Raw genomic sequence first — 18,739 nt, forward strand, 5'->3', positions numbered from 1 at the left:
CATGTAAAGACAAAAGTATATGAACGTCTCATAATCAACAACACAAAGAGATCAAACTTCTTGGCATCATATTCAATGATGTTAGGCTGCGCCCGAGACTTAGCGTGATCTATGAACCGTCAAATACTAGTATGTCGTTTTACATCAAAGACCAATGCATGTGGCTCATTGAAATAATGGTGGAGCTTGGAAAGAAACCTAATGTAGTGCATACATTTACCAAACATGTCATTTGAATCAGAGTTGAATTTTTCAGAAGAGCGCTGAAACAGTGCAGATGATGCCTCTTGGCTTAATGCACATATCAGCATCCCTTCAGCTTAAGTCTCAGGCGTGCCAACTGCTTAAGCCTACACACTTGGCACAAGGAACTGAGACACACCATACGTGCACCCTGCGCGAACACACACACACACACACACACACACACACACACACACACACAAACACACATAGACACACACACTCAAACACACATATACACACACACTCACATATACACACATACACACACACACATAGACACAGACGTACACGCACCTGTCTTCCTGTCGTAGGCGGAGTGTGTGGCTAAGGAGGAGGAGAAGGGACTGAAGGGCTGGCTGCTGAAGAGGTTGTCACACTGCAGGTGGTGACACAGCGTCTCCAGGAAGCGGAGCACGAAGGACGCGCTGGAGGCCGACGGCAGCTTCACGTAGCTGGTGCCCCCGTCAGAGCGCACTGAGGGAGGGAGAGAGGGAGGGAGGGAGGGAGGGAGAGAGAGAGAGGGAGGGAGGGAGAGAGAGAGAGGGAAGAAAAAAGAAGGAAGGACAAAGGGGAAGAGAAGGACAGACAGAAAGGCAAGAGTAAAAGAGACGGACAAGGAGTCACACAAGGAGAGGAGAGCGAAGGGAACAAAGTTATCCAAGGTGCAGATATTGTAAAGATAAACATCACCACAAGCATATTTCTGCATATTGTTTCATATAGGGATGGCGGTTGAGGAGATTTGTATTGTGAAGCTCATACTGTGGCTGGGGCTCTAGGGGGTCTGGGGGGGGGGGGGGGGGGGGGGCGTGGCAGATGGCCCAGAGGGCTCAGCAGGACCCCTGGGGAGGCCCCCAATCAAACGCCCCAAAACCAGGTTATGCACAGATGCCATTTCCCATTACGCTCCGCTAGATTACATCAGCTGTGTGCACAGCTCTTCTTCCCACCCTTTCCCACAGAGATGGGCACACACACACACACACACACACACACACACACACGCACACACACACACACCCACACGCACACGCATGCACACACACACACACACCCACACGCATGCACGCACGCACAAACACACACACACAAACACACACACACACACACAAACAAACACACTCACACACACACACACTAACCCAAACTCTCACACAGTCTCCCTTGGCACCATGTGGCAGAGCTAACCTGTTCCATTTGAACCCTAAGATTGATTTTTCTGCCATGCTCTCTCTGTTGAGAACAGAGATGTCTAAATGAGTAACAGCAGATGGAACTGTACGCATATGACTGCACTCTGGCCATCCTCATAAGCAGGTGATGGAAGCTGACAGGAGGAAGCAGAGTAGGGGAGAGCGTAGGAGACAGAGGTACATGAAAGGGGGAATGAGAAGAAGAGAAGAAAAGAAGAAAAGAAAGCGCTAGTGACATGGAATGGAGATTTCTTTTTAAAGAATGAATTGTGCAGACAAAACTTTATACTTTGTTAGTTTGTCTTTGTGTACTGGCACTCTTAGTGCTTTGATATGATGAAGTGGTCAGCGAGACAATGCTTCGCCTCCTGTTCCCCCTCCCTATCTGGGTTGAGATGTCTTTCATTGAGCTGTACAAAACAAGATGTCCTTGAGTAACTCTGCTAATCAGGCGCTGTCTCATACCAGCAGGCCTCGCCGCCCAAAAGTAACTTTCCACTGAACAATGAGTCGTGTATGCACTGAGTAGTGTGAAAGCTGGGCTTCACTCTGTCTAAGAGCTGGGTCCCCACTTGCAAGTTGGTAATAAACGCTTCAGCTTTTGCTGGGTGTGTTATGGGAGTTTATCCACCACAAGAGACACGTAGACAGAGAAGAAAAAGAAAAGAGAAGTAGACTTAAACACACTCAAACAGAGTTTAAAACAACAGTTGGGACCAGGAGACAAAACGAGAAAGATAAAAAATAGAAATAAGAGAAGCATCGCGAGATGGTGCGCCCCACAATCAACACAGAAAGAACCAATCAGAGAGATGGTGCGCCCACAATCAACACAGAAAAAACCGAACAGGGAAGCCATACCTCTGATGATCTCCCCGCCGTCAGACTGGGACTGCAGGAAGGAGTAGAGCAGCTTGGGCTGGTAGGCACAGTCCACACAGGCCTGGACGGAGTACTGCAGGACCTTGTTGACCGGCCCCGGCCCAAAGTGGTCCGGCAGCTGCAGCACCAGCTTACGGTCCAGGTGCGGCCCGCAGTTACCGTGCTTGTTCACGTACACACAAACTGGGGGGAAACAACAAGAAAGGACTGGATTACACCGCTGTCATATTAATCAGGTCGTCCGAACCCCCTTGATTACAGTGCAGTGTATTTCATGCTGATACAGCTGAGTAGTGGCAGAGGGCAAACCCACGCAGTGTATTCTAGTATTAGTCAGACTCTAGGATAACACCTCATAATCTTTCATCTCCTGCGAGGTCGTTTTCATTTTCAACTGTGGTTGGAGTTGGCTTGGCGTGGCCCCGGTACATTTTTCAATTTCCTGTCCTCGTGTTCCTTGGTTTGAGCAGAGAGCACTGTGGGAAATTCAAGCATGATGTACCGCGGAGGCGCCAACATAATACACGAAAATACGCCGCGCCCCGGGTTCACAGTCTGCAGACGGGCCATCTCCTGAGAGTGCATAGCGAATGTACCGGTAGGCTTCATTAAGCACGGTTTAAGAGCCATATTACAGCCTGGGCCATCTCGACAGGAAGATTTAGCATACAATTTAGTGATTCATTGCCCATGTTTCCAATAGGACATGGCCAGCCGAGCAAGCATGTTTTCTGGTGAGTATTTGTGTGTGTGTGTGTGTGTGTGTGTGTGTGTGTGTGTGTGTGTGTGTGTGTGCGCGTGTGCGTGTTTGTATGTGAAAGCGAGACAGACAGCAGGAAGGAAAGGGAAAGGGAGGGGGTTGAGAGAGAGAGAGAGAGAGAGAGAGAGAGGGCAGACAGAGACTCACCCGTAGAGATGGGGTTGTTGGATCCATCCTTTGTCGTCTGCATGGCAGACAGTCTGTGCTCCGAGGTCAGGCTGGACAGGCCTGTGGTGGCCACAGATTGAACCAGTCGAGGTTTCCTCTAGGGAACCAAAACAAAGAAGACTGCACATCCATACTGTCATTTGTTTATCTCTACTCTATTCTATTTCCCTTTGCGGTTAGGTCATGAGATTCAGAATGAGAATGTGGAGGTCTGTTCCTGTTCCAGGGGGGGGGGGGGGGGGGGGGGGCATTAACCCAACTAAATGAGTGCTTGGCGGAGCGCAAGCAAAAACTGATTATTCACGACATGTTGACTTTGCATTCAGTAATTATTTATGGAAAATAAGGACATCCCTTGGAAACACATTTAACGTTCTTCCATCATGAAGAAGTCAAGAACTAACAAAGAATACAAAGATACATTACACCTCAACCCGACTTTCACCATGTCATATTGTCAGTCTTTAAATGGCCCCATATTAATTATTCTCTTTGCTAAATTAAGACTATATCACCAAATGAATAAAAGAAAAAGAACTTTGCGCTGAACTGTGCAAGCCATGTTGATTTAGGCGGTTGGGTGCAGAATGATGCCCCTGTGTGCAAATTTGTTGAATCTAGTATACAATCTTGTACTTAACAGCTCAATATACTATTCAATATATCCCAAAGGGTAACTGTTTTGAACCATTTTGAAGGCTCCACCTCAAAACGATGCTCTCTCGTTGCTTTTGGAGAATATTATATATTACGACACACGGTGTGCCTGCATTTCTATCAGTTCTAGATAATGAACAGTGCATTTTAGGAGGTCCTTGTGCCAAATATGAGAAATCTGGAATCATTTCCAGTGTTATAGTTTTATAATTACACTTTTTCAAGCATACACTAGATTAATGAAATCAGGCATAATCTAACCACTTTCCAAAGCCAATTTCACAGAAATCACCAGAGGAAAAACATCTTACAGAACTACTTAGAGGAACCTTTCTAGATGTGTTTATATGTTGTCATAAAAATAAATGAGACTAAATCCCTAGACACACATTGAATGAAATTTGCCAGTGATTCAATTCATTCAGTAGAAGCTGGTCCCTGGCAGATGCTGCTGCGGTTACCTTGCTGCCAGGTTTGGGCCCTCTCTTCTTGTGGGGTCTGGGGGCGAGCTGGGCAGAGGGATTGGTTTTGTTGGCTCCGTCGACCCCTGGCCCATTGTGCCCGGCAGCTGCTGCCGCCGCCGCTGCTTCTGCGGCTGCCTTCAGCATGGCGATGGTCTGGCTCTTGGGCCGCCGGCCCCGCACCCCCTTCCTGACGGGCAGGGGGGGCAGCGGGTGGGGCAGGTGGTAGGGAGACTGCATGGGGGACCGCCGTGAAGCTTTGGATGGGAACTGGGCAGGGATAAGATTCTTGGTGACTGCAAGAGAAAAGAGAGAGGAGAGGGACAAACATTTTAAAACTACATGTAAGATGGTGCTCACACAGCCTAAAAATCGGAAGATCTAAGGAGGAGGAGATTGAAATATCAGTTAAAGAACTAAACTGAGTAAAATATGGTGTTATTTAGGAATGTGTTATGCATATTTTGCATAATTAGTTTACAGGTAATTAAGCTTACATCACTCGTATAGCACATCTGTAATTTCTCTATGTCAGGGAAAGAGAAAATACTTTTACTTCTAAAAAATACTCTCTACCATGTGTCTCGAACTCTATTGACCAAGAGCATCAAGTTATTTCAAGAAACAAATAGAATCATGCCACTCCTGTGGAAATAACGTCATTCTCTGTATGAAAAATATCATACAACAAAATACAATTTTCATGGTAATGTTTAAAGATTCAAGAATTCAAATCGGTCCAGTAATGAGTTAGAACACTATTACCATCAACCCCAAAATGGCTATACAATGTAATCCAAAAGGGCAAGAATCTGTAAACCGCTTTTTTTAGAAACAGTAATTTTCTAAGTAGGTTACTTTGACACAGATGCTTGCTCCATAGGTGTACATTGTATAGTTTGACGTTGACAGTTATAGCGTTCTAACTCAATACTGGACCCATTTCAATAGTGTTTTGTCCCAAGTAAAAATTTTGACCCAAAAAGATGGAAAAATAGGTCCCAGGTTAAAAAATACCAGACTTCCCCTTTAAGAAGGTGTTCAAACCTTTATCTCTTGAACTCTTAAGTTCACAGCTCACGCCCATACAGACATATACCCTTTTTGAACTCCTATCCCCAGTGATGCCTGCATCAACATGCTTACCACCTAGCAATTCTACTTTATGGTGACTTGTTGACCAATTACATTATTCCGTGTGAGATAAAGGACTATACTCTGTGACCTATTAAACTGCTGGTTTCACCACTTCCTTGACTCGACTATTTATTGGTTGGCACTCACTTTTAGCAACTCAGGCTATTCACAGACCACAGCAATTATCTTACAGTTGGGTGTGTGCGTTTCAGCGTGTGAAAACTTCAGACTCTTTCATGCTAAGGCAGACACATTTACAGCACATGTTCTGCCCAAGTCAAGTTCTTTCTGCAGAGCAGGTATTTCGTCTGCACCAACCCCACTGATAGCAGGGTGTTGTTTTTACATTGTAACCTTATTTGCCTTATTGTTTTCTTACAACAAAAGTTTCATTCATTTAATCGCAGATTGGAGAGGAATTTGTAAATGTAACAAGGCTAGTCTGGGCAACTTAAGCCGCAATACAGCCTGAAATAAGAAAGAACTTGCCTTTTTTTAATCTAACATTCTGTTTTTAGGTTCTTCTTAGGTCTTTTCTCTGCTTTTTATATGTATATACAACTAACAGGCCCTAGTGGGAATCTCATTCAGCAGTTAAATCAAATGCAAGGAGCTTCAGAGTTTGATTTGGGTCCCTGTTAAGACTTCTGACAGAATAACCAAGCGTACAAATCACAGTTGAATCAGTCAGCATCGGAGAACAGCACAAGATGACATGGGGGATTATGGACGCGCAGAATGCGAGCTCATGCGCCGGCAGCATGCTTGCACACAGTCCAATCAGTCTCTGCTCTAATGCGCATTAAGGATTCCGTGCAGGTGAGGCTGTCGACACATTCTCGACACGGGGAGATCAAAACGCAGAACCCATGTAAAAAAAAAAAAGAAAACACAACACACCTTTGATCTAAGCGCCCTAGCTGTACTCGTTCCTCCCCCCCCCCCCCCCCCCTCTCTGCTACTTTAAATCACAATGCTCAAAGACCTCATGCCTAGCCTTTCAGATCTCTCCCTCCCTCTACGGGCGCTCTGCATAGGAGGAGTGTCACGTTTCACCTCCATGCGTCTACCTCGCTTTCGGAGCGGGGGGAGGTTCGTTTTCACGGTTTTCCGTGTCTTTAAACACCAAAAAAAAAGAAAGTTGGGTTCAAACAGCAAAAGTCGAGGTGATGCCTTCACACAGGAGCAACAGAGGTACATGACAGCGAAATTAATTTGTGAAATAAAAAATCATGGTTTCAGACATCAAGATCAAGGAACAAATGCACACAATTGTTTTCTAAAAAGTGATCCAGATAGGTGACCCACATCAGTTTGAACTGCAGATAACAGAACAGGCAGGCTGACGCTCTGTATAAACGCTCCGAGAGCTTTTCCCTGTCCCCATTTTTGTATCTTTTTCAAGGTAATGCCATCACTGATCCAGACACCTTCAGGAAAAAACCACAGAGATGGTTTTAGATGGCAGTTCATTTTGTTCAATCGAAGCATGAATAGGAGAGATGTTCCCATGTGCACCACCTCCCCATGCTTGTCCCTTCTCCAGTGCCCCAGTGCCTCCCCATGCTTGTCCCTTCTCCAGTGCCCCAGTGCCTCCCCATGCTTGTCCCTTCTCCAGTGCCCCAGTGCCTCCCCATGCTTGTCCCTTCTCCAGTGCCCCAGTGCCTCTCGGCGGCAGCAGCTGTCCGGTTACAGGTCAGCCCTCCAGGGCCTGCAGGTAATCCTCACCGGGAGTGCCACTGGCGCCATGCCTCACCTCCACTGCCACACTCCCTTCCTCGCTCTCTCTCTCTCTCTGTCTCTATGTCTTTCTCTTTGTCTCTTTCTGTGTGCCTGCCCATCTTGGCCCTCTCTTCCCTTTCTCTAACACACATCATTCTGATCTTCACTCACACTACCCCCAGTGTCGCCTCCATGTATTCACGTGTGTTGCAGTGTGCAGTGGGTCGCTTGTGCATTTAAAGTCTGACAATAATATTTTCTCTCTTTCTCTGTACTCTGATTTATTTATTTTTTCCACACCTTTTTAAGGGATTGGATTTGTTAAGACAACATGTTGGCAATTTTGCACGGAGAGTTATTTGAGAGCAAGTCACCGATGACGCGGGTCACGCTCTGACGCAGCACTCAATTCTGGCACCACGCTTTCGGGGCTGCAGGCACTGGATTTGTTGGAATTCATCTGGCTTATTATGTTAACATCCCCCTCGTTTCATTGGTCCGAGGGAAACGCAACACAGCTGTGCTGCTGACTGATTAGGAAAGACTGTTTGTTTTGCCGCTTCTTTAAGATGGCATACTCCCCCCCTCACCGCCGCCGCCACCACCTCCATATCAAATACTAAACTTGAGAATGCTGATGACAACAAGGAATGGTATGAATGCGATAAAGGTTTTCAGGAGGGAGAAAAGAGAGGGAAAACACTATGTGGGTAAAAAAAAAGTAATGCAGCTTTTTTTGATTTAAGAACTAGCCCAACATGAATATTGCACTGAATTATTCGCTCATTATAAATTCATCAAAATTCAGTTGAGGCGTTAAGACTATGCTAATAAAATATTCATCTACATTTGCAGGCCCTGCCTGATACACAATTGCAGTATCTTGTTTGAGAGTTAGCCTGCATGTGTGTGTGTGTGTGTGTGTCTGTATTTCCGAGTGAGGTTCCCTTCTACTCCTTGTTTTTCTGATTCAGCTGCACTCACAATGGACTGCAATGGAGTATCAGATATCTGCGATTCAAAAGTGCAGACCCATCCGTCAGGGCAAGTGTAAGGTGGCACATAGAGATGCTTTGTGAGTGTCGCACAAAAGGGGCCCTCCTGGTCCCTCCGTGGCCAGGCTGGGCCTTTATTAGCTCATTCTGGTGTCTCAGGCTGCGATCAGATAAACTTCTCGCGTTTCAGAGCGGCCCGTGCGACCGGCCCGGTCAAAGCCAGGGCTTTCCCCTAAGTGCGTCTGGGAGGCTTGAGAGAGGCCACAGCTGCCTCAGCAGTGTTCCCCCAAGGGGGGGGGGCGGGGGGGAGACGAAGAATAGACGCCCGGGCTGAACAAGCTTTCCTCCCAAATGTGCTTAATTAGGAACGAGGAGAAAGAGAACGAGAGAGAGAGAGAACACCGTTTCACTGAAGAGGAAAGCTCATTTGATACACATGCATCCACTTAAAGGCTCCCTCTCTTAAATGACGACCTCTCATTATCATTATCCGTATGGCCTTACGGAACAATACAGAGGGAGAAAAAGAGGGGGGAAAATGCCTGTCCATCAAATCTCATTCCCCCTCTTCACTATTCCACTGCATATGGAGTCGATCGCCAGTACGTCATTTTCGGCCTGACCTAGTGACCTGTGGGTTGGCTGGGTTTGGAGGGGGGGTTAACTCTACCCGCTAGTTGGGGGGGGGGGGGGGGGGGGGGGGCTGAGTCGGGAGGGGGGCAGCAAGGGCTCCTATGGGGGCCGCAGCGCTAATTACCCCTCTCTACCTCAATATTTACATTTGGCCACGGACTGGCACCAGCCCGGCTCATTGGGGATCTGGGTCTGGTGCTGATTGAACACTGAGCTCTGTGGTCAAAAATCAGAACCACATGCGAGTGGACCGGCAGCCCAGCATGCACAGAGGCTAGGTTCACGTGCAAGGGGGGGGGGGTGACTTGAGGGAGGGATGTAGGGTGCCTACTGCTCAAGGCAGTTTAATTAAACAATACAATCTGTTGGAGTATCTGATGTCAAAACCAGCATTGTAGTCTATTGTAAAAAAAAAAAAAATCCTTTTGCTGGAGTCCTGCTGATACCATCTCAGACAGAAATCCTTTTCAAATAATTAGATTTCAGCCATTTAATCTCATTTCAGCTGTATTGAGTTTGGGAGGCTCCATTTATACATTTCAAGATCTGAATATGTAATAAGTAAATAATGCACTTAAATGAATGTTCCATCTTCAAGGATAACAGGCATACACACAAAATAAAATCCTGTATTTTCTATCAAATGTGGTCTACAAGAAGTAGTCTGAAAGGATTTCAAGCCATTTACTATTGATCCTGCCTTATTTAATTAAGTTCTACAATAACACACCCAAGAAGGTTTTTTTAAACTGTAATGGTAATTCAAAAAACTAAATTGCACTAATCATTGATAAAATAAAATAAACAATATAAAGAAAACCTAAACTATATAGCCTTCTAAGCATTCTGCTGTTAAACACCAAAAATCGAAATCTTTCCACAAATCATATGAACCCAAGAAAGCTCTGCCATTGTGTCAGACTGTATGTTCCCTCCTTTTTGGACAGTGTCACCATTAAGACATCCAACACTCCAACCACACGAGAAGCAACAACACCGAAGCACCAACAGGAGTACAAAAAAAAGAAGAAGAAAAAAAGACACAAACAAAAGCCCGGTGGCTAAGACTGAAACACAGAGAAGAGAGAGAGAGCATAGGAGAGAAGGACACTCACCACAATGTTATCCGGTTGCCGGCAGTTCAGAATAAATGAGGGAGAAAAAAGCCCCTGAGCTTTAACTTTCAGTGCTGCTACCGCTGCTAGGAGCTTCCACCATGCGAAACTAAAAAGCCGATAACCTCCACAACCTTTTCCCTCTTTTTTTTCCGCTGATTTGTTTTTCCCTTCTTCCAGAGCTGCTTTGCGGTAAAGAGCTCCTGACTTTCCTTCGGTGCGCCGGAGAACTGGAGCTGGAATGAGCGTCGGCGGCGTCAGAGGCAGCAGCCCATAACAAAGCCCCCACGCTGCTGGTGCACACTGGCGGAGCAGGGAGGCAATGAGGAAGGACTGATTAGCATGGCAGAGCAGGGGGGAGGGGACGCCACAGAGGGAGGGAAAGAGGGAGGGAGGGAGGCAGGGTGAAGAGGAGGAGTGTGTGTGTGTGTGTGTGGAGGTGGTGGTGGTGGTGGAGGAGGAGGGGGGTTATATATGTTATCAGTGGAAAGTATTGGCAAGCAACGCTCATCAGTCACATGGTCCACGCTGGCCCCTCCCACTCTTTCTGGGCGTATGGGGCTAGAGGGGAGGGGGGGGGGGGGGGGGTGAGTGGGGGAAAAGGTTAAAATGGATCAGAGGAACCCGATTGTGGCAGGGGTGGTGGGGTTTGTGCGGGGCATGATGGAAGGGTTGCTCCTGTTGGCTGCATTAGTGGGTTCAGACGCCCTGCGAGGCGGACGGGGGGAACGGGGGGTGGGACGGGGGGGGGGGGGGTCTCCAAGTAACCCAAACCCATACTGCCGTCCCCGGAGAGCCAGCTGAGAGACAGCTTTTAAGAACCAGGAAACGGTGACACCGCGCAGAGGCACTGCGTCTCTCAAGTATGTTTCTTCCCCCCCCCCTCTCTCTCCACCTCTGTCCCTAACCCCCTCCTTCGTCAAACCCCTTCCCTTTTTTAGCCAAGCACACAGAAAGGAAGGGGCCAGCAGAGTGAGTTTTGACACACTGCACAACCTAAAGACCAATTATGCCATTTTTAACACAGCACCACTTCCTGTTTTGTTTAAACAATTTTTTTTTTAAAGAAATCACTCACTCACACACGAAGCAACAAACTGGGTTGACTTCCCACATGCACGAACATTTCCCTCATTGTGCTGCCATGCCCTAAAGCAGAAAATCCAAAATGCAAAGACCGACAGAGAGGAAGAAAAGGAGAGAAAGAAAAAAGGGAGGGAGAACAAATAGTGCAGTAAAGAAACTCTCTGCTACTACAGGTGTGAATGCTGTGAGTAGGCTGCCTATCTAATGCAAATAGAGCTTTAACTGCTCCAGAAACAAAGCAGATGGATAGCAGAACAAAGAGATTTTTCCCCTTTTTGGGCTTAGAAGAATGTTGGCAGAGAGACACTAAATGCCATATTTTCCTGGTCCAATACGGTTGACAACACTGAGCCGTGCAATATACTAATTAAATCATTTAAATTCATTTTAAATTAAGGTTCCATCTAATTAATTTAGCATTAAAACACTAGGCCAAAATAAATAATGCTTAAATCGCCTAGTAAATATTTTCTGCAAATAATAAACTAACAGACAAAGACAATCACTCAGTAATTGCTTGAATTTCAATTTCAATGAATAAAAATGAAGCACAAATAATTTGAGGAGCATCCAGTTTTGCAACATAACTGTGAACCTGAAAATAAGTTGAAGGTTTTAAATAAAAATAACTATAATATTTACTTACAATAAGAAATAATCAGTAATGTGTAAAATCTGGAAACTGAAATTATTGCAATGAAAGGCAGATGGCCACCATATCTCTAACATTAAACTTTAAACCAATAAACCAAAAAGATTAAACCAATAAACGAACCTACTGACCAACAAATCATTTGCCAAAAAAAAGAAAATCTAAATCACAATCACGGCATATACAAGATCATGCAACGGACCATTTGTCTCATATTATATGACAATCAAAAATAAATAAAGCAAAAAAGAAATACATGTGCCAGCCCTTTCCCCACAGGTATGTGCCACATTCATGGATCCTTTGTCTGGAGTCTGCTCATACTGAGCTTCTCCTTCTCTCTGCTCTGTGTTAATTTATCCTCCTGTCTTTATCTCTCATCTTAGCAACTGTTTATTTCATCACAGTCACACACACACATACACATTCTGCCACCCCCCCACCCCCACCCCCTCCCAAAGCACACACCCACACCAGTCAGGAGAAGGGGTAAACAATGGAGTGTGAATGAGAGAGGGGAAAATACCGCCCTACACACACGCATCCCCTAATCCATTGCCACGGAGGCGATAGCTGCTAATTATCTGCTAAGCAGCTTTCGTCAGGAGAAAGAAGCAAAGAGGAGCCCCAATACTCAGGAGACCAATTCATACACCTTAGAAAGACTCTGCCACTCACAGGTGATGGTCAACAGCGACTACATTAACCCAACGGAGAGACACAATTATATCCTTTATCACCAAACTGTAAAAATTACGCATTGCTGGAATTATGAATGACCAAAGAAAAGAATGAACTTGTGAGGTTCAAAGGTCTGAGTAGGCACATTTTTTTTATTTAATAAAAAAAAATTCAGACAGCATTTATTCCCCTCAGCCCTGTCATGTCAGCCATCCAAATAGCTTTGGCCAGAGTAGCTGATTAAAGGTGAATCTAATGTCACTGACAAAAGGAATCGTTTGAGTACTTGGCACAAAGATAATAGGCTTAGCCCCTTTTGTTTGAGGATGCACAAGGAATTGAGGAGATGAACTCCTTTTCCACTGGGAGCTTAAAAAGAGGACAAATTGGCCTGCTCTGGAGAGCTCCAAGTGCAAAATGGAAGAGAAATGCTGGAAAATGGCAATTGATTGAATTTCTTGCAGATTTTAAAATAATAACTGCAACTGGAAGGTTATAAACTGGGAACTGAAAAATGTCAGATTTGAACACACTCTTTGCAACATCTCCTCACACTTAGTTAGGGCGAGACTACAGGTTATTTTTTTTACTTTTAATAAAATGTATGAAAAATGTTAAGGAACGGAATAAAAAAATCTCAGCAAGCACTAATGATATAAAGGACATCAATTATTCTGTGTGGCTTTTAAAATAAAAACTGAAAACGCCCTAAGTGCGGTTGAAAATAATTATCCCTCAAAAAGCCAGAGACCTTAGGCTCAAAATAAGGTTGCTCTTCCCATTTCAATTTTTTAAACTCTTTCCAACAGGCCAAAAAATATATCCAGCTCAAGGCAAGAAAACAACAGAGAATTTTTGTTGAAAAGCCTCAACCAACTCAAGATGAACTACAGAAACAGAAGAGCAGCTTTAGTTGAGGAGCCCCAAGGCAACCTCAAGGAAGCATCCGTTTCCTCCAGCAGTTAAAGCTGGGGCCAGCGGAGGACAAGATGGATCCCGGTGTCACCCTATATCCTCTGGACAGTCGTGTTCTGGCCCATAAATACAGGAAGTGGGCTGTAAACATACTGGGCAAATTGTCCAGAAGAGCAAGATCTGATGGGGAGGAGGTTTCTGAAGGACATGGAACTGCCCTCATCAATCAGGTGAGTGGGACTCATCCCTACTCCGATCCAGTCCTCCCCCGTCAGGAACCCTGGCGCTGTTTAATAACCAGCCCTGGCATTTTACTTGGTTCGGGGTGGGGGGGGCAATGAGCTGAAATAAACACTCTTAGTTGGCTACTGAAGGAAGGGTATATGTTGAGCACAAACAATTAGGATTTACGATGCAGGTCTGCAGGTCATGGAAACAGTCTGTCATCATAAAAAACATAAACTCTTTGTTATGCTCACGGTAAATAAACTTCAGAATGTTCAGGCAACTCTCGTGAAAGCCTGTCTGCATCAACTTTCAGGGCAATTCCTCAGAAACGCTCCTGTGTAATTGGGTGAACATGTGCCGCAAGTCAGTTGAAAATTTAAACAGTCTCGGAGACTGAACGAGAGAGAAAGCCGTTCTAAAACAATTAAGCCACACATTTTTCCTATTAAGAAGCCGTTAGCGTCTACAGGCTTTTGCTGGTCTTTATGTCCCTTGTACATTCAAGGTACAAAAAGAATCCCTGAACGACTCTCTAATCACAAAAAGCTTCATCCAGTGGTACAACAAAACAGAGGATTTTGCATTGAATGTATGGCACATAATAAAGTAATGCTTTAAGATAATTTCTCTGAGGGGCATTTTCTGAGCAGCGCACAATAGAAGATGCACAGCCCTGAAGAGCTGTCCACTTTTTCAAAGGGGATGATTGACAGGCTAATCCTTGCTTTTGTCAGGAGAGGTGGGCGGGTGCCTTACCGTGGCATCTTAATCACTAAAATCTCTCCAAAGGATGTGCACCAAAAATGAACGGCAAAAAAAAGAAATGCCCCAGTCATAATTTGCATGGGGTTAAAAGGCGAGTCAGGGAGGTAATGAAGGGAAGAGGCTGACAGGAAGATCCCAAAAGCCCACAGAAGCCGAGGCTCTGGAGACAACTCTGTTTGTGGTGATAAGGAGGGAAAAAAGGCTAAAGGGGCCTATTGTAACTACAGCTACAAAGGGGCATTAAAGAACAATTGAAATACTTTTTTTTTAAATTACGCTGTCAGGGCTTGCTTCTCCACAGTGCAATTTGATGCTAGTGAATTACTCACTTTGTTTCATGTCCAGAAACTACTAAAGAAGGAAACCATGTTTTTTTTTTAAGAAATGCAAACGGGAATAATTTATTCAAAGGAGTACTCTTCCCCTGGAACCCCAAATATAATAATGAACCACATTAAAATCCACATTTGACTGAATCCAAATGTGAAAACCGATTTTGTTTCTCAATAATTTGACTTTCATTGTGTAGTAAAAATTGTAGCTGGAGCTGGAACAAGACATCAGATCTAACATATTATTGCTTTCCACCATTTCAAATTTCATGAAGTGAGTTGGCTACGTTGAACTCCTCTCTTTTCCTCAAAATAATGTTGGGGAGGTCTTGGGCTGAGGCATGTGGATCAATCTTTTTGACCCAGGTTGGGACTTTCACAGGGGTAAATATTTGAACCCTGGTCTCTGCTGAATAGGTCACGACCCCGGCTGGGGCAACTGATGTGAAAGGAGCTTTAGTTCTCAATTTTAGACAGCCCTCAGGCAAGACAAACACACACACAGACACACACAGACACACACACACACACACACACACACACACACACACACACACACACACACATGCAAGATGAAACACACAGTGTATGATGCACTAGGACAATAATCATGTTGTAAACACTACTATCTTTTCAATAAGTATACAATTTTTATTTACATAATTTATGAAGGCATTGTGAGCATAATGTGAAGTACCGGTAAGGCTGTAGACATACACATTGCGCTTGCTTATTTTTAGACAAAATACCATGGTATCTAATTAAAGCCTAATATGATAGGAATATGATATTAAAATTATTCAGTATTTTTCAGTCTGTAATTGGATTTACTTAATGTGAATTCCTTTCCTTACTATTACCTTGTACCCCTTGTACCCCTGGAGTGATAGGGAGAATTATAATTAATAATAAACTGTAATTGCCTATTAAATGTAACCAGCAGATTTATTAATTGTAGCAATTACGGTCCAATTAAGATGTAACTATTTCACTCTTTTAAAATGAAACCACAACCAAAACAGTCATACACCATTATTTAGTGCACTTTATATAGACGTTCAGTTTAATGTCGTGGGGAATTAATCAATCTGAAGAACTGATCTTAAAAATAATATGTACAGAGGTCTTTTAAATACTTTTGATTTTATATGACAATCATAATTCCCTACAGTGTCACATTACATGTTGTGTGAAATTAATTTAGTCTGGTGAAGATATCAAGTAACATCCCTGACATTGTTACCATCTGAAGTGGTTTTACAAGCCAATAAAGGTACTTCCTCTGCAACTTATTAATTCCAAGCAAGCCCACTGAGAGATGGAAGAAACTGGGGCTCTGCTGCCCCCTGGTGGGACATTGACACACCAGCATCTGACTACACAACTAAACAGCTCTCATTTTGTAATACAGATGTAATGTTTGATTGTGATTAAGACTGAGATTTGTACTGTAATACCCCAAAACAGTGTTGGGGAGTAGTGAACTACATGTCATTAAACTAGTAGTTTGACTTAATTTTGGAGTAGCTTGCCGGTAGTTCAACTACATTCATATTTGCATAGTGATTCAAGTAGATCAGTTACTTTTTTGTCATTATTTGTGAAGTTAACCATTTACCATTTCTTCTCTACTGTACTTACACCCCCTTTGACCTTTCATGCTGACCGCTGTGAAGACATGCCCAAGCAATGCGTTCATCAGGCAGCCACCACCACACACTTGAACTTTGTGTAGTGCATGTGCAAAACATCTCCATGAATAAACTTCAAAAATCTTTACGAGATAAGCTTCACTAGATAAGCAAAGTATTGATTATTGCTATTTATTAACACATGTTCAGAGTTCAGAGCATGGCATTTTAGAAGTTGCCTGGCTAACCGACTATTCCTGCTTGGTGCAATACCCCCACCTGGGCTCTAGTTTCTGTGAGGCAGGTGACTGATGGACACTGTATACAAAACCAAAGCTGGCATTCCTTGCATTTTCGTGTGAATAGTGGGGTATTTTATTCTTTGGTTTTATGTTTGACCGGTGAACATGAAGGTACTTTTTGCAATAAATTAGATTGAGTGGCATTTTTTTTTTATTATATTTTGTTAAAATTTTCATATCATGTGTACATTGTCAATTTGATCATGTTTTTATTAAGTAGTTTGAACTACGTTTTCTAAGTAGCTTTAGTTAACCAAGCTAAATTTCTTCCTAGGGTAACTTTGCTGCAGTTTAACTTCTTCCAATGTCAAGTAATTGGTAGCTTGCAAATAACTTTATAGCACTTGAAATTCTTGACGTTTGTTGCCTACCATTTATCATAACTTCACAGCATCAAGTCATGTCAGAATGTTTGAATTATAAATTGTCAAGTTAAAAGCAGGTTTGGACTAAAGGATCTGTTAAAGTAGAAAATGCACATGAACTTACGGCTGTTGCCAGGCGACTGCAGACTGTGTTTGGTCAAAGAGCACCAGCCCACGGGGAAGATGTCCCGGGAGTAGTACTTGCACCAGTAGTCAAAGGCCCCCCTCCAGCCATCAAACGTGACAAAGATCTCTTCCCCCTTCACCTCTCCAATGGTGGCGGGGCAGATCAGGTAAGGGTTCTTTCTGTCCACGGCCTCGAGTTTCATACCTGGCCTGCAGTGATTCTGGGGAGGCCTTGGAGGTTCCTGTGGACATGCACAAGACAAGCAGTCAGTGCCAAGCAGGAAGCAATGGACATCTCAGTATTACAACTATACTGTAATTTTATATATATATATATATATATATATATATATTCTAATATTACAATTATATAATAAATATTACACCCAAACAAAGAGCCACTTGTGCACTTCTTGTTGATGTTACAGTGAAACTACAGTGACTCCCAGGGAAGAAAACTGCTAAATCTAGCAGGTTACATTACAAGCAGATGTCAAGTCATTTGCCTGTGTCTTTAATAATGATGAAGATACTAGCAGCAGAACAAAGGCTCCATGTGACCTTGTGAAATAGGTCAAAGTCATTGAAAGTGGGTCAATATATAATAAGGTGATCAAGGTTTCACTCTGGCATAGTTTGACAAAGACAGTCTTGCACAGGAACAATAATTAATGAGGGCCCTAAAGCTTTTTCTTTATAAGTTGTCTAAATTTATCTCTCGTCATACCATGTAAGACACACCTAGTGTGCCTGAAGTCTGGAAACTCTCACACTATGGTCAAGTTATAACATGTAGGGCTGAATGTACAGGCAAATGTACAGGAATTCTAAAGTGTACATTGCAAACATCTTCAGAATCGTGGACTCCTTGGAGGTTTTGCGAAGCCAGCAGTGTACCATCTTTTGACAATGACATAACATACGCTGCCCCAAAAAGAGATCCTTAATTGGGTCGAGGTTCCAAATCTGCAGGATGTATGTTAAAACATAAAACATAAATCATTTCTGGGAAGGTCTCTGTCCATGGACCTGGAATGCGTTGCAGGGCATTCCTGCTTTGCAGGAATTGAATGCACAGGCAGAGATCATGCACTTAGGCGGCGTGGTTACCAACAAGAATTTGCTCCTGAGACGGATGACAGGAGGTGGAAGGGCAGGAGGTGGGGACTGTGTCCTTGTCCAAATGCCATCTTCATCACCCTCACCATGGACTTCTATTTTAGACACCGTTTACTGTATTTTATTTAAGTCCCTCTATCCTCAAAGTCAGTTTTATCACCCAGTGTTATGGTTATATGCTCTGAAGTTTCAGATTTCATACTTCTACTATTTCAACCCTCCTGGCCTATTGTCTATACATGGGGCATGGTGTGATGGACGACTCTGGAACAGACCTCCTTAAAAGCACTGGCTGGGGCCATCTCTGCGCCACTCAAGGTTCTCAGCAGGAACATGGGCCATGAGGAGGCATTCATTCTAAATCCTGGAGGCAACAGGGAAGCAGATGGGGAGAGAGAGAGGGGGGGGGGGGGGGCACAAAAACAAAAGAGCAAATTACAGCGAAGAACAAAAAGTATCAGAAACCATGTGAAGAGAGAGACTTAAATTACTACACGATGTTTGCAACTTCCAGTTCCAGCAGGTTACAATTACCTTGCTAGACTTGTGCAACCATGTCAAATCTTTG

At 44.0% G+C, this 18,739-nt stretch overlaps 1 protein-coding gene across 9 annotated transcripts in view; it reads right to left on the reverse strand.

Annotated features, from left to right (window-relative positions):
• The window catches only part of scml2 (Scm polycomb group protein like 2), a 35,969-nt gene that overhangs the window by 6,973 nt on the left and 10,257 nt on the right, over positions 1–18,739 (reverse strand). For all 9 annotated transcript variants that reach the window (XM_031558463.1, XM_031558460.1, XM_031558461.1 and 6 more), the window contains 6 exons: positions 18,447–18,535; positions 17,051–17,294; positions 4,368–4,663; positions 3,229–3,346; positions 2,301–2,504; positions 541–720 (listed from right to left, as the gene is read on the reverse strand). In XM_031558463.1, the coding sequence (XP_031414323.1) occupies positions 541–720; positions 2,301–2,504; positions 3,229–3,346; positions 4,368–4,663; positions 17,051–17,294; positions 18,447–18,535 (1,131 nt within the window). The remainder of the gene's footprint in view (positions 1–540; positions 721–2,300; positions 2,505–3,228; positions 3,347–4,367; positions 4,664–17,050; positions 17,295–18,446; positions 18,536–18,739) is intronic.

This window comes from Clupea harengus, chromosome 21, assembly GCF_900700415.2.
Source record: "Clupea harengus chromosome 21, Ch_v2.0.2, whole genome shotgun sequence".
In the NCBI taxonomy this organism is placed as follows: domain Eukaryota; kingdom Metazoa; phylum Chordata; class Actinopteri; order Clupeiformes; family Clupeidae; genus Clupea; species Clupea harengus.